Below are 25,430 nucleotides of genomic sequence, written 5' to 3'. Positions count from 1 at the left end.
TGGGTCGGTAATAAATGAAGCCGTCCAAATGGAGATTCATGTGTGGAACTAAATTCTAAATGGTATTTGTCCGTGACAGCAGAACTTCAGTTGTGTGCCGCTGGCTTGGCCTCATCAGCAGCTTCCACGGTACATTCATGTTTCTGACAATGATCGAATGTATAAATACCTTTGTTGTGTTTTAGCACTTGATAAACGTTGCTCCTGCCTGGATGTCTTTGCATTGTGGGAGGAAACTGGAGCACCCAAGGGAAATTCATACGAGCCAGAGGCGAAAAGTGAATTTAAGCGGTAAAGCATATCCAGATAAATGTGATACTCAACCTTTTATTGAGATATGCTGAGTCAAAATTTGCTGTCATGTAAGTGTTTGGTGGCGTTTAATACTCAAAACCTGGCAGACTAGCTCTTCATTGAAATATTGTTCGTCCCTTTAATGGGCTTTTTCAATTCACATTTGAGTGTGCGAATGATTTGGAATCATCAAATGCCGGAGTTTATTTACACATTACATTTCCATTGGTATCTATTTGAGTGTGCCACCCATTGGTGGAGTTGTGATGCACATGAATGACTGGACACATTGAATTCCACATACCCAGCCTTGTAATGTGATGGACTCTGTCTGGCTGGTGAGGAGAGGTGGTGGAGATGCAACCAGGACTAGTTGAACGAACAACCAGGCAGGAAGCAGCCGGCACCTTGAGAGAAGTTTGAAGCACACGTTCTGACTGTTGTGGAGCGTGAAGGAAAACCTCCTGGTCTCACCAGGATTGTGACTTTGTTGAGTCGATTTTTCACCCATCACCATCTGGTGCTCTGCTGCAACTGTCACGCCGAGACAGTGACTCTTACTCTTACCTTCACAGTCTTTTCCTGGCATTTATCGAAATAATATTCGGACCGAACTGAAACCAACCTAGAAGCTTAGTAAAAGCCTGATTTAGCTGTTTCTTCATCAAATATACCGCCAGGAATTTCTTTCTTTGACGTATCAAAACCTACTTGAGAGGCAGTTAATGTCAATTATTAAGAGCAGAACAGCAACAAAGAGGAAGAGGTGTGTCTATGCTACAGTGAATTGGCAACATATTTGATCACTACTATATTTCCATAGTAGTGGTGTTAATAATGAAGAAAAACAATTTCAAAATCTCTCCAAACATAATTATAGTTTAATGAAACGGTTTGTGTCCAGAATAATAATAACAATTTTAAGTAGCAAAATGATATAAATAAACATGTTGGTTGAACACTGAACTATGCCAGTTGAGTCTCAGTATTTCATGTTTGTTTTCGATAAGTTAATTGTGTATTAATCCGTCTGGACGTCCTGCTGGCTCTTGGTTAAGGATAATGATGTTGGATGCTGTTCATGGCAGGTTAAAGTCTTGTTTGTCAACTGTATGAACTGCACACTTGTGTCTGTGTGTGTGTGTGTGTTTGTGTGCATGGGGGGGGGGTCGTCTTTAATAAGTCCACATGAGTAATTTATACCAAGAAAAAGAAGCAGCGCAGCAACTCTTCTTTTCATGCCTCCACCTGCTCCCTCTCTACCTCAACTACGTCAATACAGATTAGCTGTGTGTGTGTGTGTGTGTGTGTGTTGGGGGAGAGGGGCGGGTCCGTTCTCGGGGATTTGGGGTGTACAAAGGAAACAAAAAAGCAAGAGTGATGCCATAAGGCGAGCTTTTCTCTCATATCAGCTCTTATCAGGGCAGTCATTTTTGACAGGAGAAAAGCCTTTATCTGAGCCCAGTGTGTCCGTCTGGGCCGACACACACACACACACACACAGGCCCTGGGCCTGGCAGGCGAGGGCTCACACACACTGAGCAGGTAATCGGCTCACGGGAAGAGTTTTGGGGGTTAGAGTGAGCGAGCGCAGCTCCTTCAGCGAGTGTATCCCCTCTTGGACTGGATTAGACCCACACTACTATTCACCAGGTGGACGGAGGTGCTGCCCGGGTCACTTTCAGGAGCGCGTCTGTGAGCACGTCCTGCTGTCTGGCACCTCACACATGTGGTCCTTAAACAAACACTGCTGCACGCCAGACCACCGTCTCTCTCACACACACACACACACACAGCTGTGAGTGTCCGTCATTTCACTCATTCGTTTCTTTATTTCTTTCTTTGTCAGCGATCCTTTCCTCTCAACAGAGTCATGATGTAGACATGAAGTTGAGGGTGATAAATATTCCCTGTTGATGACCTTCTTTCCATCCCCTTCTTCTCATCTCTCTCTTTTAGACTTCCTCTTTTCTTCTTTCAGTGCCTGTCCTCTCTTCATCCTTAGCTTCCTTGTCCATGTTCTTCCTGCACTTTACCTCTCTTTTCCATTTCTTCTCTTTGTTTTTTCCACCTTCCGTGTTCATTTTTCTCCCTGTTTTTCTGTCCTTTATTCTCCACTTTCCTTCCCATCTGTCTTTCTTTCATCTTTTTTTCCCTCCTCCTTTCCCATTTCCACCAGCATATATCCATCCTTTCCCTTCCTCTGCTTGGCTCTTCCTGTTCCTTTCACTCCATTCCTGATCATCCTTTCGCTGTACTACCTTTCGTCCCCCTCCTTCACCGTCCTTCTGATCCTTACTTTATATTTCTCGTCCTACATTTCCCTGCCACCCTTTCATTTTATTGATCGAAGCCCCTTTAGTTTCTCCTATCGTTTTGATATGGATAGTTTTGATTTCCCTCTTGTAACTCTGTCTCCCTCTCCCACTGCTCCTAACTTGCCAGGTCCAGTTCGTCTGAGAGGACCACTCTCATCCTCCAGTGTTCACTTCCCTTTGAGGAGGAGAGCTAGAGAGCCCCCTGTCGGTGGCTTGTGTGAAGCGCAGGCCATGGTCCGTCAAACGTCATTGATCTCCTCTTAATCAAGCCACCACAGAGATCATCTTGTTGGTGACATTGTGCTCTACAATATAACAAATACAAATAAATACAATCCAAAAAAAAGTGAAGTTGCTTCACTGAACAAGAGGTGAAACACCAGACGGCTGAAAAAGGCAGGGTAACGAGTGGTGTAAACTTTCATGTCTGAGCCAACATGGTTTTGTTACTCGATGCAGAGGCCACAGGAATCTGGCAGGAAATTCACTGGAGAAGAGCTGCTGCCGTTTCAGCTCAGACGTCCAGGTTTGCAACCAAACTGATTCTAAAAAGGACGGTTTAGAAAATTTAGATCCAATGTTTATTTTTTTAAATCTGAACTCAAACTGTACTAAGGATGAGACGGCCCTTTGAAGGGAGCTCACTGTGGCGCATTCGAGAGCTGAGATGCTACACGAAGACGTGTTGGTGGCCAAGAGAGGATCTGCAGAACGTAGCCCCCCTGCTGTCTGAGTACGGTTGGAATATTGAGTTGAAATTGATGAGTCATGGAATTATTGCAGTGGGTGCAAAATGGACAACCGCTATTGAGATTAGGCCGGGAAATGGTCCCAGGTTATGTTTGGGTTGCATTACCTGGTCTTTGGTTTTGGGCTGAAGGCCAGTCAAACATGCTACGACTTTTTATGATGAGGGGGCACAGAGAGTGATGGAGGCACCCGGTGTGTCGTGACTGTCGTGCATGACACGTCCCCAGATCAAGCCAAGTATTTATTGAAGCTTCCGTACTGGTGATAGGGAACTGTGCTGGTCTTGAGTGGCCTCTCCAGCCTCCCAGCTCCTCTTTGCTTTTGATGAAATGTGTTCTTCTTGATGAGAAGGTGGCATGATGGTCTGCAGCGTCTGACTGCTGCTGTCTGGGCTGGTGCGCCCCCAGCACCGGGGCGACTCCGTCAGAGAGCCCTGGGTCTGGTGGCCATGACAACGTTTGAAGTTTCTGACTCTGGATTGTCGCATCTCTTATAAGACTATCCAGCCAAATAATCCTGCGGTCTGATGTCTGTTGAAAGTCAATCGGTCTCGATTATCTGCTCTGAAAACAGTTGGTACCAGCAGTCGTAAATGTGTTCTATATTTACGGTCAAAACTCTTCCCATCTGATGGAATGTTGTCATGTAGATAAAAGGATTTTTCTTATCCAGGGTGTTGCCAACATCCTTCTTGGCTGTATCAAGGGAGATATCCAACCTTCAGATCAGTGGTGACTGCTGCTTTCAGTTTGAGGAGAGCACAGCTCTCAAATACGCCAGTAAAACTTGCTCCAACCCCGAACCATGCTCCAAGCTGGAAGACGGGTGCTCCAATATGCTCCAGTTACTCTTCACAGGAACTTCATTTGAAGGCTAAGTTAAAAGGCAACATTTTTCACTTTAGCACTGAGCAGCTCTCCACAACACCATCTGCTGCTGAAGACCTCGCAGGAAGATTTGGGGAGAAAACAGGCGCTCCCATCTTTACCTGAGTTTCTTTTCTTTTGTTTACCACTGTATCCACTCATGTATTCTGGTCAGTCTTGAGAATACGTTTGTTGCAGTAGTTTTCACTGATCTGACGGTGGTGTTTGTTTTTTCCTGACGACAGACCGAATCAAGCATCTCTCGCTGATCAAGCACAGTTCAAGACCAGATGTCACACTCTCAAAAACATGTTTTGATGGCGAGTGTCGGCCCGTGCTCGGCTCCCACTGTCAAAATATGTTGTCGGTTGTTTGCTGATTGTGTTTTGTGGCGCTCAGATTAAAGTCGGTTTCACTTTTCAATTTGTTTGCTCTGATGTGGAACCTCCTGGCATCGCATCACTGGGGTTTGATCCTTCCAGAAATGAGAGAGAAACACGTCAAACCTTCTGTACTCTGTGTTGAAGCGGAAGAGAAGATCAGCCTGTCTCGACCAGCCGTCCTTCACTCCTGGTCCAACACCGTCTCTCCTCTCCACTTGTCCAAACCATCTGGCCTCCTGCGCCTCTTCGTCTTCAAACTCCTCCTCTGATGTACTCGCTTCTGACCTCAGTATCTTCATCTCCTCTTCTTTGCTCTTCTCTCATCCACGTCTCTTCTCTCAATTGTTCACCTGTTTATTTAGTCATGTTTCCCTTTCTAACATGCGCACGTATAACTCTAATCTTAAAAAAGCATGTTTTTGCCTCCTAACTTTTAGTCTCAAAGCCAGACATAAGTTAGCTCATTTTAGTGACGTTTTGTTTTTTAGGTCAGTTTATCTCCAAACCTTTACTTTTCTTTCAGAACTTTTTTTCTCATTGAATTGATTGTGAATCTAAAAGCATTTGTTCCCGGTACTTGAACGCACCACGACCCATTTTGTGTGACAAACACGTTTAATGGAATAGACCTTTTCATTTGATCACTTCTACAATCTAGTTTTCCTACCATTTATTTTCCTTTAACTGACTGCAGTCGACTCTAAATAAAATGTTGGTGGTGTTCTATATGATGTTTATCTGAGCCAGAATTCGCCTTCACTTCATGTCCGTGCGCCAAAAAAACCTTCAATATAAATGTATGAACAACAAAAAGTCAGCGTTATTAACTCCAAACAACTTTATTTCACTGTAAAAATACAAAACGTGACTGAGTTACTTTTGAACCACTGCAGAGAATATAAATGCATATGATCGTACATGAACGTTTGACCTTGGCGGTGACGGACAGACGTCTCTCACTTGCTGGCGAGCAGCGCCCGGCCCACCAGCATGAAGACCAGCCCGGCGATGAGCTCCAGAGGAACGCCGGCCGCCGCCACCATGAAGGACAGGCCGTACAGCACCGACACCGTGGCCTCCGGGCAGGACTCGCCCCTCTCCTGGAGGACGTACCTCCTCACGTCCACCGTCTCCATCCACAGGACGAAGAGCAGCAGCACCAGCAGGAAGAGAGCCGCTGCAGGGAGAGAGGTCAGCTGTTTACCTCTGCTGTCGTCATGGCGACAGATCCATGTGACAGGTATGCACAGCTGACCCTTGGCTGTGATATCATCTCACACAAACACACGCTCTATATTTTACCAGCGGCGAGGAGGAAGGCTCCGCCCAGTCGGTACAGTTTATGGCTGAAGAATGGGACTCCACAGAGCAGGAGGAAGGCTCCGGCCAGCGAGCAGGCCAGACCCAGAATGATCAGCAGGGTCCAGAACCCTCGGAACACTGCGGGACGTGCGCAGCACACACACACACACACACACCATCAGTCTTCAGTCGAGTCCCACGGACGAGCAAAAGTCAAGAACGTGGAGGTCGGTTTTTAGATGTCGATGTTCCTCCCACAGTCCAAGGTGAGGGTGTGAGTGTGTGTGGTTGTTTCTCTAGGTGTGACCCTAGCTCCTGCCCCTCTGGGATAGACCCCGCCCCCTCCGTACCTGCTGTGGCGTCATAGATGGGATGAGGCACCTGTCCCACCGCGACCGGCAGAGGGAAGAGGTAACCGTGGACACACACCTTGGACTGCGGCTGGTTGGCTGCGGGACGACAGCAGGTTCCCAGCAGAGGGAGTAACGTAACGCATCAAGAAATATTAGTAAGAGGGAGGTCAGTCAGCAAATTCACATATAGATCAATAAATGAAATGACTCTAGTGTTGTTTAAGATAGGTTATCACAACTGTATTGTTACTTTAACCTGAGGCTAGTAAGAAGAAAGAAAAGCAGATTAAACTGCTGAGAACACAATGTCCTCTTCCCTGTGTTTTACAGTTGTTTCTCTGTGCACGACTGCTGAACTACGACAAAAACAAACACCAAACCATGAGCAGATCTGAAAGCGGAGAGTGGCGTACTGAAGAGCGTGGCCTGGACGGCGTCAGCACTGGGCTCCACCTGAAACACGCAGCGCCAGAAGAAGCCCTCATGGTGGAGGGTGAGGAACGCCGTGGGCGCGGCGGTGACCGCAGCCTCCGTCTGGTTCTGAGGAGGGAAGAGACACCCACCGGCTTCAGTCAGAGAATAAAGAAATAACCTCTGGGTTCTGAAGATGGATGAACCCAAGTGCGTGTCAGCGATGTCAACACTCAGCTGCTCCGAGGGGTCCTGCGCTTCGCCGGCGCCATGGCAACCAAGCATGCTTCTGATTATGGCCTGCTGCTCTGAGAGCTTTTCAAGGGAACTTATGGATCATGTTTTTCTCGGAGGTGTCAGAGCGTGATGGATGAGGCCGAGGAGCACAAAAGACTTGTGATCTTCCTCTTTTGGTGAGAAGCGCTGTGATGTTCGGGAATAAGGACCCGTCATCGACACTTGGAGCAGATCTTCACACTGAAGTCGAGAAGAAACAGAATCACTTTCATGATTTCAGTTTGGGTTCTGTCTGGTGGAGGAGCTTTGTCCATGACTTGTCGCCTCTCAGCAGCTGTTGTTGAGCGGCCTGGAGATTCAGAGCAGAGCTGCCACTTCATCGTCACTCAGGTGTCCTCGCGTGTATTTGAGGGTCGTCAGGTGAGGCAGCGAAGGAGCAGCGATCTCCTTGGACTGGAGCAGAGACTTGGTTTTTGTCCAGGATGAAGGGCGATGGAGAAGGCTACGTTTATGCTAAATGCTAATGCTAAATTTAGGGAAAAGACTTGACGACGTTTGACTGAAAAATATAAATAACTTCAATGTCCTTTCACAAGTTTCTAACTCAATGCACAGGACCACGACTCAGGAGACGTGGGACTGGTTTGATGAAGCAGAGTGGAGTGAAGAAAAACATCCAGAATATGGAGAGCAGCAGGTCAGACAAGGGTCAGAGGTCAACAGGGATTCAAGTGCAAAGGCTGGACCGTCACCTCAAAACACTCTACAGGCCGAGCTCCGTGTGGCGATTTCAAAAATGTTTCCCAAATTTTTCTCTTGAAATTTGAATTTTCCTGGTTTTAATTTGTCATTTTTCAATTTCCCTTGTAAGAAATGTTCATTACCTTTGACAATCTTAATGTTTTACATGTCTTTGAATGTTTCTGATATTGTTACTACACATAAACAACAAATGAAGTTCTCTCACCAGAGTCCCGTTGACAGTTGGAGTGGTTGGCGTGGGCCCACAGTCGTCGCTGGCCACCAGCCAGTAGTCCGTAGCGAAGGCCAGGAAGAAGCACAGCGTTCCAAACACCCCGAATATCCCCCCGGCCAAGGCAGCAGCTCCCACCCTCATGGTCCGACGTCCCTGGCTGTATCCAAACTACTGACACGCTCTGACCCTCCACAGCCTTCTGACCGACCCTCAAGTGTACGGCGTTCTGCAGGCCACACCCTGGACCCTCTGGAGGTTAAGCATGGGGTGTGGGGGGAGTTATTTTAGGATGCCGCATGCGTGTCCTCGTCAAGTTACAGCGTCTGCTCCTGGTGTGTGTGGTATGTGTCAGACTGGTGTGACTCTCCGACAGTGTATTAGAGTCTGCTTGTAAATGACCTTTGACCTCCAGCTTGTGGAAGTTCAACCCTGGGTTGCAAACCTTCACTGTGAATGTGGTGGAGGTTCTCTGGGTTCAGTCCGGTTCTCCACCCGTCCGAACTGGGACCTCTGTCCGGAACCTGCTGTGTCGTCCAAGAAGTCTGAGCGCCAAAGAGGGTGACCCTCGTGAGGTCAAAGGATGAAGGTGACCTCGCGAATTTCATTGTTTCACTCTCTTGTCACCTTATGTTCTTTGTTTTCCCTTTCATCACGTACTTTGTGCTTCATCTTTGTCGGTATAGGCCTCGAAAACAATCATTGTGAATGACTCTTTTCTAGCAAAAATATCCATAAATATTTACATTTTACTTTCCATGACATCTGACAACCCAAGCTTTACTTTTCCTGATAAACGGTCCACATCTAAGCTGTTTTTAGTCGGTGACACTTTCTCATTCAGCTGCCTGTACTTCAACATTCGTCCAGCTGTCGCGCTGAAACAGCAGTGCGTCACTCCAGTCTTCGGTGTATACTGCCCTCTATTGGTCCAATTGGCTGTTGCAGTCTCTTCCGCTGAGCACCTCCTCACCGCCAGTCTTTAGAAGAGCGTGCGTGTGTGTCAGTGAGATGGTGAACATTTCAAATCCCACAGATTGAAAACCCAGGTGCAGTTGTAAGCGCTTGGCTCTGCAGGTGAGAGACGCCTCCTCGGCTGTGATGCTGTGACTCACGAGTCATGTGTCTCGCGCCTCCTCCTCCAGCAGCTCCTGCACCACCCGGCCCGACACGAAGATCCCATTGGACAACAGTTATTTCGTCAGATGAAGCCACTTCTCTGTCTTGTTGCTGGTTTCGATTTCTGCCTCTGGGAGGCGCTACTGAGCTCCAAACTTCTGCCTCCAGACCTCAGGTGAACAATCCTCAGTATCACGACTCACCTGACCTGCTGCTCACCTGTCGGGGGCCACTGGTGATGATCTTGATCCCTTGTGTTTGCAGCGAACTGAGGCAAAGAGGGAGGGTTTGGACTCTCGCCAGTGCCAGGTGAAGCTGAAACTGGGTCAGAATCCACTGGATGTCCTGAAGGTGAGTCTGACCCGGAGTGACCTCGTGACGGCGGGTGATATGAACGATTTCGGGCAATAATGAAAGGGGTCGTGTGAGGAAAAGAAAGGGCTCACGGTGTTCCCTCGGACGTTCAGAACATTTGGTGGATGGGTTGTAAATCAGTTTGACGTCCTACAACTGTGTTGAGCTGGAACTGAAACATGGGTGCTGCCGTGTGCTTCTGTTGGGCTGACTGACTGGAGAGCAGTGGTCAGGGGCCCCTCAGGGCCTCGTTCTCGGGTGACGGCTGGGGTTCCACACCTGAAGAGCCAAATCACCAGGTGCTCCGATGTGGATTTAAATCAACACATGAATCACTTTTATTCAAGTCGCTGATGAGAAAGGATCCGTTTGGAGGGTTACATGCATTTTCAGGAGGAAATAGTCAGTCAGACACGATTTATTATTTTGTGGGGCAGTTTTCGGCCTCTGAGATCCGGAGCATGGGCGAGCTGAAGGTGGAGGAGCAGGGCACGGACGGCTGGGTGCACAGATAGCCGGCCTCGCTCACCATCCTGGACCCTTCATTCAGACACACGTCCAGGGACTCGGCCCCCTGCGACCCGCCGCTGGGTTTGGGAGGCGGCACCAGGCCGTGCAGGAGGCTGTTGCCCAAGTGCGAGTTGCAGCGGGCCAAGTTCTCCGTCAGGTGCTGGAGGTAGACCTCCTCCAGCTGTTTGTCCAGGAGCCCGTTGAGCAGCGAGTTGGACATGGGCCACTGACAGGAGCTGGGCAGGTCCAGGCTGGGCTCGGCGCTGGGCCCCATGACCAGATAACCCTGGTCTGGACTGACCTCCACCGCCCCGGGCCGCAGGTCCGACGGTTCACAGAAGACGCTCTCCTCCACCACTCTGACTGTGCTGAGGGGCATGAGTCCAGACTCCGCCACCTGCAGGTCCGTGTACTGATCCAGGAGGCTGCAGCTGCTGCACAGGGTCGACTCCAGGGTGTGGGCCACTGAATGTCCTGGGATCAAGAGGCCCACCGCCTCTGGTGATGGAGCCCGGAGAGGTGAGCTGGGGGATGACCTCACTTCCGACTTTGGACCTGAGCGAGAAGAAAGTGGAATCAGACCTCGGTGTCACGCTTTCTCTGGCTGGGCGGACCCCCAACCTGGACCACCAACCCCCCTCTCCAAGAGATGCTCCTCAACAGAGTCACCCTGGAGCACCTCAGGGCACTGGTTTCTGTCCGTTCAGTTTCCAGAGAGGAGCAGCACGGGCGATTTCATCCACCAAGAGAGGCTTGAAACTGGAGCCCCACTGAGCCGGGCCTTCACTGCGAACTCTGACCTATTATTTCAGTAGTTGATCTCTTGCGCAGCAACGTGTAAACAACTCTCATCCCCATGAGCATTTAAAGCTCTGTCACGTATAGTGGAGACACGCAACTTTCTTCAGACTCTCGTCACCATTTCACACCTCAACTGTGATGTCACCAACAAGGTGTTTTCCAGGCCTGACACGGACCACGAGGGATGTATTTTGTATTTTTATGTATTTTTTTTTTCTTGAGTAAATGGTGACGTCGACAGGATCACGTGCTGTGAAAGTACAAGACAACAGAAGGAACTTCCTCAACACTGGTTTGAAAATGGAACCTTAAGAAGGCAGTTTAGCTCCTGCGCGGCTCGAAGTTCGGATCATTTACCTGATTCTGGTTCATCTTCCTGACACTTGTGGAGTTCGTACTTGAGTGACTCGATCCTGGTGGCGTGTGTCCGTCTCCTCGGCGCCGCAGGGGAGGAAGGCGGCTTCCTCTCCTCCTTGTACTGCAGCAGCTGGACGAAGCCTTCAGCCAGCATGACGCCCGCTCACCTTGATCTCCGTCCCTCGATGTGACAGGGGAGAGTGTCGAAGATCTTCTGGTCTGATCCTCAGGTCCGATTTCACTTCTGCAACAGCCACCTCCGCCCCTCCGAGGCCACTTCCTTTACTCGTCATGAAAAAAGAGAAGCGCTGAAGAGTCACCGCAGGGAGCAGAAGAGAGTTTATGATCCAAAGTTATGAAGCGAGAAGTAAATAGAGAATTTGACTTCCGCATTGCACCTTCAGATTCCTCGCCATAACACGTTTTGCATGGATGATTCGGCCGCTCGTGGGAAAGAAAGTTGGAAACTCATTTGTATATAACCTCTCAAAGAAAAGTGGTTCTTCTGAACCAAATTCAAAATTTAAATTTAAAAAAATCATTGACTGAAATTCTGATAGGAGAAAATTAAAAAATGACTTTTTCACACAAAAAATAAAATAAACAAAATGGAGTGAGGACATCAGATATGTACCATAAAATTAAGTCATATTTTATAAAGAGATACAAGAGAGGGGGAAGGATGAGCAGAAAAACCATGGAGTAAAGTCAAATAAAACAATTCAACAAATTAAAGGAAAGAGCTAGTGATCAAATGTGTTAGTGACCAGAATAAAAACAGTCCAAGTAGATTTCTCAGCCATGCAGGCTGGAATGATGAAGATAACTCATGGTGAAATGTAGTTCATTCCAGAGAGGAACTGATACTGGCTTCAACCAGAAAAAAGCGACTTTGAGTTGAAGTTTTGAGGGCTGGAGTTGATCCCAGCTAGCTAGGGTGAGGGATGCTCCTGCGCTCCTTCAAAGGGCAGTTGTGGACCGCGTCACACAGACCTGTTTTAGGACTGTAGGAGGAAACCGGAGTGCCCAGAGCTCACCACAACCAGCACAGCAACAAAGGTTTCCACTTTCAAGAAGCGACGAGACTTTAAAGTTGGAACTTGAGTTTATTGTCGGGATTATTCAGGGGATTTAAGACTGGGATTACCAACAAGTCAAAAACAGATTGCTTACAGCAAAAAAAAAAAACAAAAAATAAAAATCACAGTATGAGTGTTTGAACATACTGTACATCATAGTAGAAAAGGTTTGCTATTAAAACAGCATCAGTACAATATAAAAGAAACAACACAGAGAACGGGGTTGTTCAGTTGAACTACAAAAAAAGTGCAGCGATTTTGGCGACAGGTTTGGCAGGAACACACAGACGGGTGACTTCGGTGGCGGCAGACGTTCATGAGCTCGAGTGGACCACTTCCGTCGCAGCTACATCGAAGTGTCCGGGCGACAGCAGACCCAGTTTAGAGGGAGGCGGCTCCCTGGACTGCAGCTGACAAGGCACAGCTGAGCAGATGATTCATCTGGATCCAACAAAAACAAATGCACGTTAATAAAGTGAGTCGGATGTGATTGGTGCTGGGCGTGGTCCAGCCAGGTCAGGGGTCGGGTCAGGGGTCGCGTGGGAGCTACTGCTGTGCTTTCTTGGCGAGCGCCTCGGCCTCCTGCGGAGACAAAGAGTGGCGGTCAGTAGGGTTTTATTTGAGCAACAACGTGAGGAAACCCCCTTTTGTTTCTATGGCGACCATCCTGCAGTTCCTTTCAAGGCAGACAGGTGGCACAAGGGGAGGTTCCGCTGGTCCCATCACACAGGTTACATAAGTATTTAGTGTGGAACTGGCGGTTTCTGGAGGAGTCCATCTCACCTTGGAGCCCGGAGGAGCCGTCAGACCTAAAAACGCGTACACAGCGTTGTCCTCTCTGGCATCGAAGAAGGCCTCGTAGTTCTGAGGGGGAGAGACAGAGAGAGGGTGAGCCGGCCTCCAGCGTTTGAGCCGGAGCCTGAGGGCGGCCATGCCAGCAGTTTGTTATCGGTCCAAGGAGAGGCCTCGCCAGATAATCTGACAGGAGCTGTATTGTTTGGAAGGCTGCAAGATAGCAGGAGCAAACACTCGCCCCTCCCTCACATGTGCAGGAGCGCGGGCCGGGCCACTTCACCGCTGCTCTGATGTAACCTCGCGCATGAGTCAGGGCCAAATCAACACGCTCCTAACAGGAAGCGGCAGAGAGGGCGCTCGCCTGCACAGCTGTCAATCATTCACCGAGCGCTGCTTCTGAAGCTAGTGACCAACACTCATGAGATCAGCAGCTGATGGTAAGGATGGAACTTGGAGCTGAGAGAAGGTTCAAACCCCTGTGCTGGAGCAGCAGCGCATCACAGCCATGGAGAGAAAAGTGTGACTCAGGAGTGACCAGTTCCCAGTCAAGGATCAAAGGACAGTCGGAAAGAAGTTCCTTTCTTTTCTCATTATGGCGAGGTCAAGTGGTGACGATGGGCTATCTGAATATTTTTGAAGAGGCAAAAACAAAGGCGTCGACGTGCAAGAACACCTTCTGTCAGTAAACCTTTGGGGCTAAATAGTTTCGGTGATGCCCACGTCACAGACCTCCACTCAGACGACAGAAGTTTGGATTTCACTCAGGTGTGGTCCTCAGTTCCACTATCAGGAGCAGAATTCAAATCAGACGTAAACAGGCTTTTCTAGGATGTGGTCCGGCACTTTGACATTCAAATACGTGGCGCCCTCCCTTCATCCATCGCAGCTGAAACAAATTTGACCTCCCATTGGGCTACAACACAAGGCGCTGGAACACTGCTCCCGCTGCCTCTGACACACACTCAACTGTCGTGGAGTCCAGAATCATGGTTCTCCTGTGGGGAGACATGGAATCCAAGGAAGTCCGGCTGTTTATTTCATACATATTTCTTCATGGTTCCCCAAAGTTTCCGGATACAGGTCAGACAGAGCAGTACCACCTGAAACCATGGGGGGCAGTGTTGCTGTTCCTCCCCAATATGTAGCTCTGGTGAGACAGGAAGAAGACATAACAATGGTGGAAACTCTCCGTCCTCCAGTGGCCATATATTTCACGTCCTCCCCGACCAGCGCCTCCTACAACAACAGGTACAGGACCAATATTTCTTCCACAGTCGCTATGTTGGTCTTGGAGTTTGTCGTAGTCATAAACCTTTGACTCTGGGCAGCTTTGTTTGAAACGGACGCAGACAGTCTCAAACGTAAAGGGAGTCACGGATGAGGCAAAGCAGCTGTCCAACTGGGATTTACATGCAAACGTCAAAATTTCATTTATCAATAAATGAAAAACAGAGTTGAGTTATTTTTACTTGCCAGTCGTCCAATAGTTGCATAGGTCAGTTCATCACACCGTGCTGAAACTGTGGCCTATGTTTTGTTGTTTATGTGTTTACAGCTGTTTGGTGGGGCTGAAAAAACATGTCTACACTCCTGCAGCCGTTTCGTACACAGATTTTATCATTTTCACTAGTAGCTTAAGTTAACCGTTGTAAGCATAGCTTGATAAGTAATAACTTTCGCGATTTTATTTTGACTCTCATTAGAGTTTTGATTACTGAAGAAGAATAACAGCACTCTCCTTTAAGTCCGACTGCAGTGAAGCCGATGAGCTCAGCGAGGCCTCGGTGACAGAACCTGACCCAGAGCTCAACCATCCCAAACATCTGGTGCTGCCGTGTGCCTCGCCTCACCCCACAATACTTGCTCTCGTTGAAGATCTGCGGCGGCAGAGGGTTCCCCGTGGCCGGCCTGGACTCCTCCGGCACGTTCTCTCTCATCCACTTCCTGTTTTCCTCATTGGCTGCGATGTCACACTCCTCGAACTCGATCTTATTGGCCGCCAGGAAGCCCATCACATCCTGCTGCTGCTTCTTAATCTGCGTTTTGAGGAAGATGAGAGAGAGGAAGTTGTCAGCTAAGCATGGAGACGTGATGGGAAGTTAAGCTGAAATCAATCTGAGGTCGTCCAGACGTTTTGCTGAGAACAGACGCGGCGAGCTTCCGTGAGAGCTGAACTCAAGCGACGCTCAACACTTGCTGGATGAAAGAGATATATATACATAAGCTTCTCACTCACTTCAAACCTCTGTCATGGCCTGCATTTTTCCCCACATAGATGTTGCAGTGAGCGATTAAGTACATGAAGTTGTGGTCCAATGGGATGCGGGTGTGTGTGTGTGTGTGTGTGTGTGTCAGGGGGAGGATGCCCCTACAAGGACAGACGGAAACAAGCCTCCCAGTGGAGCTGGAGAGGAGGTAACTGGTCAAACCAGAGCCAAATACGGTCTGCAGCACGGAGACACACACACACACACACACACACACACACACACACACAGCTGCGTGCACCGACACGCACTTCCATGCCGGCGTTCGGCAGACGTATGCTGACTCTGCAGTTCAGGACACTCGTGCAGTTCAACACAGCGGCAGGTCACACTTTCATTCATGGAACAGATTTCAGTCCCGAGTCTTCATCCATGGAATTTAATGATAAAGTTTGGTTCAAAACTGTCATCAAAACTGCTTCTTCTGTCTGTATGCAATATTTCAGCATGGAAAGGGGCGCGTGACTTTAGTGGGGACCGAGTGCTGGTGACGATGCGCGTGTATTTGGAACACAACAAGATGAGGTCAAGCAAGAATCAGTTCGGAAGAGACACCGAGAGAAGAGACCCCACACTCTCACTAGAACAGGTCGCGCGTGGCGCCGGGAGTAAGGTCACCTCAAGTCAAGTTCGGGAGCGGGATGCGCCCACAAGTATCATCCAACTCATGATGCTGGATCACAGCACCACAAATGTCAAACCCCCGTCCCAGTTTCCACATCCAGATTATGTCCAGGTGTAGGGCAAAAAACAGAGATTATGCTAGATTATTAGATAGATTATGCCTATTTACTGACATAATCTCTGACCTAAAGACCACTTTTTTCCCCAGTAAATACGGGACCAGAAGGGGAAGTGATTATTCGTGATTGGCCAGTTAAGCGCCCCCCAGTGGACAATCTTGTGTCGGAACGGAAACGGCCAGGCCACAGCTGGACCCTTCTTGCTGCCCCAGGTAGAGGCACATGTTTTCAGGGTCTTGTTTGGAAACGTGGGAGGGACGGACAGTGACGCAACCACGCTCTGTTGTGGGGAAGAAAGAGCTGAGCCAGAAGACAAAAGACCTTAGGAAGTGACCTGGAAAAACAATGGTTGATCAAAGGAGCCATAAAGGCAGGACTGTCCCTTGATGGTTGAGAAGGTTGCTGTGTAGAAAGTCCCCAGGATGCACTTCATCTGACTCGGAACTGGTGCTGAGAAGTATTAAAAACTGAATGCCACTTTTGGAATGTCACATCGCCAGCTGCTGTTTTCAAAGCTCCTGGCTACAGTCGTCTATATGAGCAACATCATCGAATGATTATTCACCTCCGCTCTTTCAGAGGAAGACAACTGCCGGGGCGTAGTCTACGACAGATCGGAGATTAAGGGCACTGGATTTTTAGAACACCACCAGTCCAGTCGTGGGAGAGCTTATCCCAGTTCCACGGCACAACAGATGGATTATGAAAATAAGGGAACAAGCGCTCCTAGATTACTGCATTCAAATGATGTAATGGAGGGCGAAGCAGCAGAACCACCGGCCGCAGATCCTGGCAAAAACAAGCCAGTGCACCGTCTCGTCATCAGTCCAAGATCGGACTCCCCCGCAGTTGGATTTACCTCCCTACAACAACAACCTGGTCTCTTCTTCTCAAGCGGTACAGTTTCCAGCTGGACTATTGTGAACCAGCCTGTTTTTTATTGTTGCCGGACAGAGGAAGAAAGATGGAGAAAGAGTTCACCAGGGAGTCAGGAGGTGTTTGAGCTCACAGCAGTGGACTGTGCTGTGCTCTCTTCACAGGCCTTTTTTCTGTTTTGTATTGCAGATTAATGCCAATATAGTTCTGCTTCTAAACACACCTGATGGGTGAGAGTGCCACTGGGAAACCAGCCGTCTGCCCGAGACTCTGTGTAGAGCTGCACAACAGACAAAATACGTTTTTCCTGAAATTTCCTCAACTGATTTTTTTTTGTTGCGAGCAAGAATCATTCACTAAAGTGTCGGCCAGATGTAAATAGTCGACGGATGATTAAAGGACTGAGGTCGAGCCTTTGATCACGTTCATCCGGAGATTTCTGAAGGCAACGACAGCCTGGATCAATCGTCCAGAAAGGTTCAAGCTTGGGCCTGAGCGCAGTCCAGCAATGGCGGCCATTGATCGAACAACAAGCCAGTGAGGCTCGGATCAATACACCGGAGGCCGGTTCAATGACAACGGCTTTAAAACAATCATTCAGACGTCAAGTGATGCTTGGGGTCAACGACGGCTGCGATAAAAAGGCAGCCACAACCGAGTGTGACTGGATTAGATCAGGGGTCATTCGAGCAGAAAGCACAGGCCTCTGTGTGAAACAACACCAGCCTCCACCCAAATCCTGAGCCGTCCACATTAAAACTGGCCTCGAACCGCTGCCCGAAAGTCAAGGAAATGGCCCAACACAAAGTACCTCACGCAGAAATCCAAGTGTTTTGTAGTACACTCTTCATTCGTGGCAGCAGGAAATCACCAAGAGTGCAAGGATGAACCGGCGAATATGGTCTTGAGAACCACAGTTACTCTCATCAGGTCTTTTTTCCCCAAATCTGTTTCTTATTAACACAGAAACTTGATGCCACCTTGTTGGGCTTCACACCCTCCGACAGAAACTAGCCGAGCTCCTTGGCCAATCAGGCTCCTTGTTGACCCCAGATGACGCACACTAGACTGACATCATTACTTTGTCACACACTTGCAGTGCTATACTCGACTACAGTTTTCAAGATCCAACACCTGCAGTTGACTGTTGCTCGCCGAGGTCTTGGCTAGACCGACACATCAGAGGTCAGTGACAGAAGAGTGCAGCAGAACAAACATATCTGGAGCTCGAACCATCGACCTCTCAGCCACAGGGGACGCCACCATCTGAGCTACATTAAACCTTCACAAGTGTCGGGACTGAAGTCGACTACTCACTGACTGCTGCCTCGGGACAACAGACTAGTCCAACCACAGTTTGTGTTTACCATGCACGACACTACAATCAGACGAGTCACCTGTTTGTCAACCTGTGCACGTCACTTGCCGACTCGTCGTAAAGATAGTGGACTATTTGATGCAATATAATAATTTTGTTCCGTTTTCTAATCGTTACTTGTGTACGAAAGTTCAATAACACAACTTTGTCAACGTGTACGTGGCATTTGCCGACATGTTCACTTAGTTGGAGCCCTACACAAGTGTCCTGAAGGGGCCCAAAAGTAGCTTCACATTTCTCTGTACCGACCACGAGTTACAGCGACTCAGCCATTTCTCAGTGAAACAAGGGAGAAGAGCTCCAGCACGATACCCAGAAGTGGCCACGTCTTGTAACTGTCATGGTTATGTAGTACAGGGGCCAAATGTGTGTAAGTCAAAACTTCCATTGGGAACTTCCACAAAGGGGAAAAACACATGCAGGTGGACGGTAATTTGATGGAAGATTGAAGGGCAGGTGAACAGTTTGAGGGAGGGAGTCAGAGTTTACCCGGGATTGGTGTCTGTCGCCACCAAAGAAGCTGGGATGCTACCTTAGCTTAGCTAACCCAGGGATGAGTTGGTGCTCCCTCACCAGGTTCTAACTGTAGCAGTCAGCTTTTACCAACACAGCACAGCCCTTAATGGTACTCTTCAACACCAATTCCACCACTGTCCTGCACAAGACAAAGCTAAAAGGTGCCGTTGTTTATCTGCAGCATCTATATTGCAGGAGTCACTGCTCTCACTGTCGTTCCCCCACAAGAAGCCAAAACTGAAAGACAAGTCCGTCTGAGAAACAAACCACACTGGGCTGGAGGGGAACCTAAACATCAAGCCCTTTAGAGGGTTTTGCACTGCTAAGTCCTGTGTGTGAGTTTGGATTCGCGAGGATACAACGCTAGCGCAGACGCCGCGTCACGACCGAACCTGGCAGCAGCTCACTTCTGCAACCTTTCAACAGCAGGAAGTGAAAAGGAGAAGCGCCCACAGCAGAAGCTCGCTCGTGTGCGAGCGTGGAGAAGTCCTGGGTTTGTGTGAGAAAACGCTGAAGACCACTGACTCCAGGCTGGGACAGTCTCACGGTGTGCTCATGCTAATGACGTCATTTACAGTAAGAGCCATGTTTGTCATCCGTCTCTACTCTGCCTGTGTGAGAGCCCTGTTAACAAGCCACTGAGTGGGAGTGCATCACTGCTACTGTGGTCTCTCAGGCGCTCGCGTCACGCTGTTTTATTTAGGGGACTTTCACTCCTCTTTGCTGGAGCTTTCCGACACTTTGGTGCGGCTGCAGGTCACACGGGCTCTCTCATGCCTTCATCATATATGTGGTCCAACTGAGAAGCTACAGCTGTCCTCATGGGCACGACGTCATGGTCATTCCTCGTGGTGTCTCTGGACGGTCCGTGCACATGCTTCTCAACATATGACTCTGCATCTCGCTCAGTCAAATCCACGAGCCCATGACTCACACCCAGCTACTAATGCTGCCACCTTTCTCCGCAAAAATCACTGCCCCGGGACGGCCTCTTGAACGCACCACAGTCTCGCACCATTAGCAGCCAGTAGTTTTGCTAGACACCCTGAAATTCCTGGAACCTCTGAGCACGACTCCGGTCCATAGAATCCAGTCCCCGCATCACAGTGAATCCAATAACACCCACAGCCTGAGTCTTTTTACATATATGGAGATATTATTCTGGTGAATTCCACTGTGTCATAACAAGATAACTGTTCTTATTGCCGCCTTATTAACCTTCCACAATCGCTGACCTGGCAATTTGGGTCACCAGCGTCCCACTGACACGCCCTGCGTCTGTTTGGAAACAGATAGCAGCCCTGCTACCTGATGCTAATTTATTTGGCTCTAAAGTCCTTTCTGTGGAGACGGCATGCGCTCAGCAAGCATGTGAACGCAGTGCGCCACCGCACAAGGGACTTCCTGCTCATTGACTTCCTGTCAGACCAGGGGTGGCGACGGCAACATGGTTGCTAACGTTTTGTCTGCGATATGCAGCTTATTTCAGGGTCGAATCCCAAGTTTTAATTTCACAGTTTTAACAGCACCAATAGCAGCGCTCTCCCATGCTGCGTCGACCAATCAGACGAGGTCCTCGTGAGATTCCCTTTGAAAACAAATATGGTGCCCACAATGGCAAAGCCTCAAGTAAGGCAATTACCTGGAGACGCACCCTTTTCATGGAAGCCCGTGTGACAGCGCTACAGTTAGGCAGCACTATACGGGCACGAGCGACAGGGATTTTAGGGTGTCCTCAGGAGCTAAAGGCCTGCACTCGTGAACCAGGATCCCAGTCAACACGCATGGCAGTCGACAGCTCACTTGTCATTACACTGACCACAGAACATGACCTGATCCATGTGTCTCGCTTTCATCGAGCACCTCTCTGCAACCCAGAAACAGCAAGGCCCTGGTCCTGGCCCTGGCCCTGGCCCTGGTCCTGGTCCTGGCCCTGGCCCTGGCCCTGGCCCCACTCATCACCTGCCTCAGTTTCCTGTGCTACTTCGGACTTCCTTGTGCTCAACTATCGGATCAGTCTACTCCTCGGTGAGCCGCCCTGGCGTCATGTGACCACACAGAGACGTGTCGTATGAGCTGCTCAGACTCGTATTTGGAGCGTACGGAGCACAACTCACGGGAGGCAGAGATGCTCGCGCGAGAGCGGCCCCCCGCCTCGCGTCCTACTCATCCGCGACACACTTCCCTGTTGCGCTGATGGGCTTCAGTTGCCTAAAAGTTGACGCTATGCGGCTCTCTTCTCTCGTTACACAACGGTGCACGTACCGAGGTGGAGCCGGAGGACGATGCTATGTAGACTTTGATCACCATGGTCGACGGCGGGCGCGGTGCTTCCGGCGAGCGGCGGTTCCGAGCGGGCGGCAGGCGGTGTCGGCGTCGGGGAGCTGCCCGGGCGGAGGAGCTCTCTGTCGGAGGGATCCGGCGCAGACTGTCTGCGCAAGCGCTCCTCGTCCAGACTGGACGGAGCTGGCATTCCTCCCCCGCCCCCTCCCTCCCTCCATCCCTCCCACCCCCTTTCTCTCTTTCGCCTCTCGCAGAAATTCCCCCCAAATGACCACTCGCTTTGCATGTATTGTTCATTTCACTGCTATTACTCCTGCGCCTGAGGAGCGAGCGGGGAAGCGCACCGTTGCTTCAGCGCGCGCCGCCACTCCTCGGCGGGACGTTGTTGCCCCGTGCAGGCGCCTGAGAGAACAGCAGCGGCGGCAGCACGCTGCTGTTCTCTCAGGCGAGTGTCAGCAGGGCCGCCACACAGAAGCGGTGAGGAAGGGACTGGGCGCCATGTTGGACACCAGGTCCCGAATCCCCCCTGAAGGAAGGAGGCAGACCAGATGGAGGAGTGGCGCGCGCCCACCCGAGCACCGCGCTTCCACCGTCCAAAACCAAGGCTCGCGCGCCTCCTTCCTCGCGCGTGTCCTCCCGTCTCCCGGCCGCGGACCCGCTGAACATCACCGGCTCCGAACTCCACGGCGTTCCGCGGCACATGGCGGCGCGCTGTGATTGGCTGCAGCGGCCGTCAGTCAGGCGGTGGGCCGCACCCCTCCCCCCATTCAACCAGTCGCCTGGCTGTTCCAGTGTGTTTACTACACTGCCGAGCATAACGGGGACGCTCGTCTTCACATGCACTGAGGGAGAATAGCACTCTGTAGTTGTCCTGTCAGAGAGCCTCCGAGAGATCGCCATGCCCAAGAGGAAGGTACGTATCCACCCGGCCAGCGAGGTCAGCGGCAGCCGTGGCGAGCGCCGGCGGACACGTCCATCCTGCACGTTACTCAATTATAGCGCCGTCCGTGCGCGGAGGACACGGAGCGCTGGGAGTTTCTGCCCCGCTCCCATATCGCTGGTGGATTTTTTTCCTATAGCAAAGCGAACATTCTCCTGCGCTGACGCGAGCGGCGTCAGCGGCGCGGTGCTGGAGAGGCACAAGTCTCGCTCTCCGTGCAGTGGAAGCGCCAGCAGCAGCCATGCTTTGCAGCTCTTGTCCACCTTCGTCGCCGAGCCACCGAGAACGGACGCCTCGCTTGGCGCCGTGTGCGCACCAAACCGACCTCAAGTACCGCCAGAAAATAGCGCAGGCTCATTGCGTTGCATCCCGGCCACAAAAGCCAACACTCGCCGCGACGTTTTCATACATTTGATTATTTTCTCTCTTTGTTCGCCGTCCCAAATGGGCGCAGTTGCGCAGCTGTGCCGTGGGGAGGCGCGTGTGAGCCGCAGTAGGTCCCTCCCCCTCTCCCGCGCCAGCGTTCAAATCTGAGCTGCAGGCCCTGGATGAGACAGGGGGAGACGGGGGAGTGCGGGCCACAGACGGGGCCTGGCCCCTGCAGACCTGCCTCCTGGGGCCCACCGGGCCGGGCCCTGGGTGCACCTGCCGGCCGCTCCCCTATCCTCCCGCATCTCAGGCCCCTGCACCTGAGAAAACCACCTGCAGCTGGACAGACGGCACCGTTTTGCCCGAGTCCAAAAAGTTTTTCAACTGCGATGACAGTGAGGTGTTTCAAGTGAAAAAGAGCCCGACGAGAGTCTCCTGCTCCGAACCGCGGCCGTTCATCCCTCAATGTTGCTCCTCTTCTGAATTTCTTTCACGCCAATCTCCTGTCCGTCTTGTCAACAGGGAACAGAAGCCGGGGAGAAGGAGGAGGTAAGAGTCTGGCGAGCGCCGTCGCCCCACATCCAAGTCCCTATCATTGCATTTCAACACTTCTGCACGCGACTCCGCTGGTCGTTGCATGACGACCAGTGGGGAGAGGTGCCGCCGCCGGACGCTAATGTTCTGTGCTCTGTTGCAGCCCCAGAGGAGATCTGCTCGGCTACTGGCTGTCAGGCTGGCGGTAAGTCTGCAGACACGGCCACAACTTTCCCTCTTTACTGAGCATGCTGACGCTGTTACGCTTGAACATCAGCGCGCGTTCATCTCTGAGCAGAAAGCAAACACAGACACAAGCGTGCGCTTACAGACGCGACACACTTCGCAAATCTAATATGAAGAGACAATTGTTACAGTGAAATTAAAAGTAAGCAATATTTTACCGTAATTAAAAGCAGAAGCTGATGGTTTCAATCAAGAATATTTTTAAAATACGAATGAAATGCAGTTTTAACTTCTGTAATTACATGTGTTTCTAACAAATGTTCATATAAATCAGCTTAAAAAGAAGTGTATTTGTCTATGAAAGACTGCAGTGGTGTTTAGTCAAATGGTTCTCTTGTAATATTATTGTTTAAAGTTCATACCGGAGCAGCAGTTTATTGTATGTCAATGTTCTGCTCTGCTGTCCATTTATGAAGTGGTTGTTGGCCTTAAAATCTTCGAAATAATTCTCAACTATTTGGCTCAGCAGAGAAGTCAAAGCTCCTACGGTGGAGAACGCTACACTTAATAGATGCGTTGACGGGAACTTTCTCAGGGAAAAGTTTGTTTTTAGCGTCTAATTCTCCTCTCCTCGCCGCCAATACAGAGACCAGCCCCACCCAAGGCAGAGCCAAAGGTCAAGAAGGCAGCTAAGGTAGGAAACGGGGCTCCGCGTCCCTGTAAAACCACAGCGCAGCGAGGGACTCACCCGCGTTGCTCCTGCAGAAAGAAAAGGCCGTGAACGACAAGAAGGAGGACAAGAAGACTAAGAAGGCCAAGGAGAACGCAGAGGCAGAAGCCAACGAGGAAAACCACTCTGAGAACGGCGACGCCAAGACCAACCAGGTGCGTGTGACGGGCAGGAGGGAGGGGAGGGCCGGGGAGCGGCCACTGACGTGCTCCGTCCCGCAGGTGGAGGCGGCTCCTGAAGATGCCAAGGAGGAGGCCAAGTCAGAGTAGCAGCACTGGCCCAGCGCTCTCCTCCACAGCCCGTCGTCCTGAAAGCCCCAGTCAGCCAGCCAGCCCCTCCACCCCACCCCACCCCACCCCACCCCACCCCACCGAGTCTCACACGGTTTCCCTCCAAGGCGTATTGTTAACAGAGGAATATTTTTATCGATGATTTTATAAGTATCCGTACAGATTTTTAGCACAAATTTAAGCTGAGTATGGAGCGCCTTGCAGATTTGCAGTGGTCATATCAAGTGTCTGCAAGCAAGATGAACACACTAAAATCTTTTTTAAATGGCATTTCATGATTGTCGAAAGCTTGTTTGGTGTAGAAAGTGCGTCCCCCGTCGGATTGGCTTCCTTGTGAGTTGTGTATTCTTGTGTTTTTGCTGCCCTGAGCTCCCCTCTTCCACCAACTGCCCCCCCACACCCCTCCCATGTTTTATTAACGGTTCATGTGGGTGATTTCTTTGAGACCTTTTTAATGTGCAGTGAGTTCCCTTCGCTTCTGTCCCACGCTCGTGTTTGATTTTTTCCTCATTGAAATAGTGTTTGGAAAAAAAGAAGAAAAAAAAGAAGCGTGTTGTCCATAAGAAAGAGGAAGACGAACATGTGAAACATTCCGGGAACAGTGATGCCTCCGACCTGTCTCCTTGACGACCCTGCTTTTGACGATTTCAAAAGAGAGATGGAAGAAAAACCAAGTCAGCTCCAGCTCCATCCACGCTGTCGTCTCAGCTTTTCTGAACGCAACAGTTTTTTTTTTGGAACTAGTGAATTTGGAACTTTCTCACGACGCAGGTGTCCGGTCCCTCGCTTATGTTCTGAAATTCTCGTAATAAAACAAAGTCCTGGGAATTTTCCTCGAATCTGCCTCACGGCTTCTTCCTTGCGGTCACGGGACCCGATGAGTGTGTGATCTGAAGAATGAAAGTGTTGGGATAAAGTCCACGCCAGCGAAAGAGAAACCATAAAACACTCCCTGTTTATGGTGCTGTAAAGTGAATAGAAACGACAGAAGATGTGTTTGCTTTTTGTGGAAGACATGGCTGAAAAACCCCACACACAAAACCTTAGGATCCAAAAACCAGCCACAGACCCGAGGCCCAGAGTCTGGAGCAGGGTTCAGCAGACTTCTTGAAGCTTCTGAGTTGCTTCAGGATGTGGCATAGTTTCCTTGGGGCAGAAAGTCCGCCTCCTCCATCGCGTCCAGTAACCTCGTCGTCTATGTCCGTGGACAGATCTGCCTCTATGTGAGCGAGCTGTCGAACCGACTTTCCCGGTTTGTGATGATGTGCTGGACAACAGGAGAGCTGCCTCACGGCCCATGAATCAACAGGGTTAGCCAGCGACCCCCAGGCCTCCCTCTGTGAGAGGAGAACTCCACCTGAGAATAACTGTGATGCGAGTCTGGGATGAAAATGGACCTTGTTTTCAGGGCTGCAT

The 25,430-nt window shown here is 50.2% G+C and overlaps 4 protein-coding genes across 6 annotated transcripts; 1 reads left to right on the top strand and 3 right to left on the bottom strand.

Annotated features, from left to right (window-relative positions):
• Positions 1 to 5,567: 5,567 nt before the first annotated feature.
• On the bottom strand, positions 5,568 to 8,097 carry LOC128767594 (transmembrane protein 182-like). Its single transcript, XM_053879726.1, has 5 exons — positions 7,882 to 8,097; positions 6,680 to 6,806; positions 6,264 to 6,362; positions 5,914 to 6,051; positions 5,568 to 5,788 (listed from the first exon to the last, which is right to left on the bottom strand). Exons 1-5 carry the CDS (start codon positions 8,029 to 8,031, stop codon positions 5,568 to 5,570), a joined length of 735 nt encoding a protein of 244 aa, XP_053735701.1. The 5' UTR covers positions 8,032 to 8,097.
• A 1,650-nt stretch (positions 8,098 to 9,747) lies between these two features.
• Positions 9,748 to 11,264, bottom strand: si:dkey-237j10.2 (uncharacterized protein LOC568721 homolog). Its single transcript, XM_053879691.1, has 2 exons — positions 11,029 to 11,264; positions 9,748 to 10,425 (listed from the first exon to the last, which is right to left on the bottom strand). Exons 1-2 carry the CDS (start codon positions 11,180 to 11,182, stop codon positions 9,782 to 9,784), a joined length of 798 nt encoding a protein of 265 aa, XP_053735666.1. The 5' UTR covers positions 11,183 to 11,264; the 3' UTR covers positions 9,748 to 9,781.
• An 850-nt stretch (positions 11,265 to 12,114) lies between these two features.
• sh3bgrl (SH3 domain binding glutamate-rich protein like) lies at positions 12,115 to 21,156 on the bottom strand. 3 transcript variants are annotated; one of them, XM_053879900.1, is made up of 4 exons: positions 20,990 to 21,156; positions 14,767 to 14,938; positions 12,891 to 12,971; positions 12,115 to 12,689 (listed from the first exon to the last, which is right to left on the bottom strand). In XM_053879900.1, exons 1-4 carry the CDS (start codon positions 20,990 to 20,992, stop codon positions 12,454 to 12,456), a joined length of 492 nt encoding a protein of 163 aa, XP_053735875.1. In that variant the 5' UTR covers positions 20,993 to 21,156; the 3' UTR covers positions 12,115 to 12,453. The 3 variants fall into 3 exon arrangements, with proteins under 3 accessions (XP_053735875.1, XP_053735873.1, XP_053735876.1); XM_053879898.1 differs by having other exon boundaries at positions 20,948 to 21,153; XM_053879901.1 differs by having other exon boundaries at positions 14,753 to 14,938; positions 20,948 to 21,135.
• A 286-nt stretch (positions 21,157 to 21,442) lies between these two features.
• Positions 21,443 to 24,881, top strand: LOC128767316 (non-histone chromosomal protein HMG-14A-like). The gene is made up of 6 exons (XM_053879272.1): positions 21,443 to 21,878; positions 22,797 to 22,823; positions 22,972 to 23,013; positions 23,641 to 23,688; positions 23,760 to 23,879; positions 23,946 to 24,881. The coding sequence occupies exons 1-6, from the start codon at positions 21,864 to 21,866 to the stop codon at positions 23,991 to 23,993; spliced, it is 300 nt and encodes a 99-aa protein (XP_053735247.1). The 5' UTR covers positions 21,443 to 21,863; the 3' UTR covers positions 23,994 to 24,881.
• Positions 24,882 to 25,430: the final 549 nt, after the last annotated feature.

The sequence above is a fragment of the Synchiropus splendidus genome, chromosome 11 (genome assembly GCF_027744825.2).
Source record: "Synchiropus splendidus isolate RoL2022-P1 chromosome 11, RoL_Sspl_1.0, whole genome shotgun sequence".
Classification (NCBI taxonomy): Eukaryota; Metazoa; Chordata; class Actinopteri; order Syngnathiformes; family Callionymidae; genus Synchiropus; species Synchiropus splendidus.
This window is presented reverse-complemented; position numbering and strand designations above follow the sequence as displayed.